Genomic DNA, 2187 nt, shown 5'->3' on the forward strand with positions numbered 1-2187 from the left:
ATGTATTTAGTGTGTCATTAAGTGCTTATTTTATGTTTGCTGTTGGTACAGCCAAATAAGAGAGTTACCCTTTAAATATACTCTAAAAGAAAACTAGGATCGTCTTTCAGGGGTAACTAAGTAATTTTTATTTTTAGCTGACGCTTTCAATTAGACAACATGAGTATCAACACTTCGGTTTAAAAGAATGGTATAAATAAAACTCAAGATTATACAGGAATTTTAATCTATTTTACAGTTTATGTCTGACGATGGTTGCATGTTGCATACATAGGCCTTCAGTGATGACAAATGAGATACGTAATGAATTTAAAGAATAGAGATATGTGTCAATGCTTCCAAGTGAAACATGTGAATCTTGGATTTTATTTCATTTGGTACATTAAAACACACATCCTATTGTTGTACTTATACAAATCAATAATATATGTTTATGGAACCACTGACACGTACGGTACAACCTTATCTTGGATGTGAATGACGTTTTCGGAATCCTCGGCTTGAGGTTTCGACGCCATTCCACCCGTCACTCAAGGTAAAAGCATCTAACAGGTACAGCCCCACTTCCACAGATACGGGACGTCCCGAGAAGATTTTAGGGTCTATTTACCATTGTATTGCGGAATTTCAACTGTATGAAGTCGGTTGATTCAGTCGTGGGATCAGTGTTATTGTATTGCATTTTCATTTAAAAATTTTCCCGTAGGCTTGTAATCTTTTCAGATTTTATTTTAAAATTTCAAGATAGTATATATAGATAATATGTGGAAAACTAAACATCGACAACATTCGGTGTTATGAATAAGCATTTTCCCAGCCACTGCAGTCTTCCGCGTTCTACAACTTCTGCAAACAGATCTTGAAGTCCTCTCTCAAGAAAGGCCAGTTCCCTCATCTTCTCGGCCGCTGCACAAGATTTCTCACTCAACGACTCTGCGAGGATTTATTATGCAAAACCTCTCCAACTCGCCTTCTCATTTCCGCGACTTGTCTGGTCCTCAAACAACACATTCTTGTTTATGTAAACATCAAAATATTTTTCGGGTCACCTACTACCACGTAGCCGACACGGGGCATCAACGACACCCAAGATGGACCCGGAAAGATTGTAGAGAAAGTGAACAGATTGTTATTGTTTTCGTTTATTTTGCACGTTGCCAACTCGAAGGTCATATCTGTAGACCAAAATAATTATTCGTTTGTAAAAGATGAAGAAAGAAGGAGAAGAAAACGCGAGGAAAAAGACACGAATAGAAAAGTCGTTCAGCTTTCTCCTTTTTTGTCGCCGAGGAGCAACTGGGCATCTTAGATCTCGCTGAAACGTCCTCAGAATGGAGTAGTTTAACTTAACTGCTATATAGGAGCTATATACATCAGGTTAGCGATAATTATAAGAATCTCTGGAGGCATTTTGGCCAATCAAAAGAACCGACGAGACACACACACAGATAGACAAACAGACAGACACGAGGAGCTGAAGGGACTACTCACTATATACTATCGTTTCATAGCAGACCGTTACTCTTATAAAATAATCATAACCAGACTCAGTTAGATTAAAAATCAGCAGAAGACATCTGTACAAAATTTGATCTTTCAATGATCCTACACCGTCTACACATTTTTCATACTAAAGGGTTTATAAACTATACTACATCTCTAATACTATAGGTTTTATTTACAATATGGGTAATGAATCAAAATGGCTTAAATGGCTCAGAGTTAAAATAGTAATATGATTTCTGAAACGTTTACAAGATCTTCACGTACCAACACAGAGAATTCCTACCGAAACTTCCGCAAGTGAAAAAAATAAGCAACTTTGTTAACAACATTTAAAGTCCAACTTTTGTATTATACTTTTTTTTTGTAATTTATCTGTTCACTTTGGAAACTGACTCGCATCTGAATTCCATTCCATTCAAAACAAAATTGAGTCCTAATTACAATTGACACGAATCACTTCATTATGTTAAACCATCAAATATCCCCATAAATACAAGAACTTATGCTATGTTCAGGTAAGAGTGACACGAATCCAATCCTTCCTTAACATGTGAAACCTCATAAATACTGGCAGTCTCTCATCGCTAGTTGCAGGTGTGGACTGTCACATCACGTATACAGGTTCTGCACTTGACATAGCAGCACCAGTGGAACTTGCAAGAACAGCGCTCCTTCACCCGC

At 37.2% G+C, this 2187-nt stretch overlaps 1 protein-coding gene across 1 annotated transcript in view; it reads right to left on the minus strand.

Moving 5' to 3' along the window:
• Positions 1–209: 209 nt before the first annotated feature.
• Positions 210–2187, minus strand: part of LOC119580135 (protein Wnt-4-like) — a 51928-nt gene continuing 49950 nt past the window's right edge. The window contains exon 7 of the mRNA XM_037928096.1: positions 210–2187. This exon is cut by the window's right edge and continues 65 nt beyond it. Within this exon, the coding sequence (XP_037784024.1) occupies positions 2091–2187 (97 nt within the window). The 3' untranslated portion in view covers positions 210–2090.

This window comes from Penaeus monodon, chromosome 13, assembly GCF_015228065.2.
Source record: "Penaeus monodon isolate SGIC_2016 chromosome 13, NSTDA_Pmon_1, whole genome shotgun sequence".
NCBI classification, from domain to species: Eukaryota; Metazoa; Arthropoda; class Malacostraca; order Decapoda; family Penaeidae; genus Penaeus; species Penaeus monodon.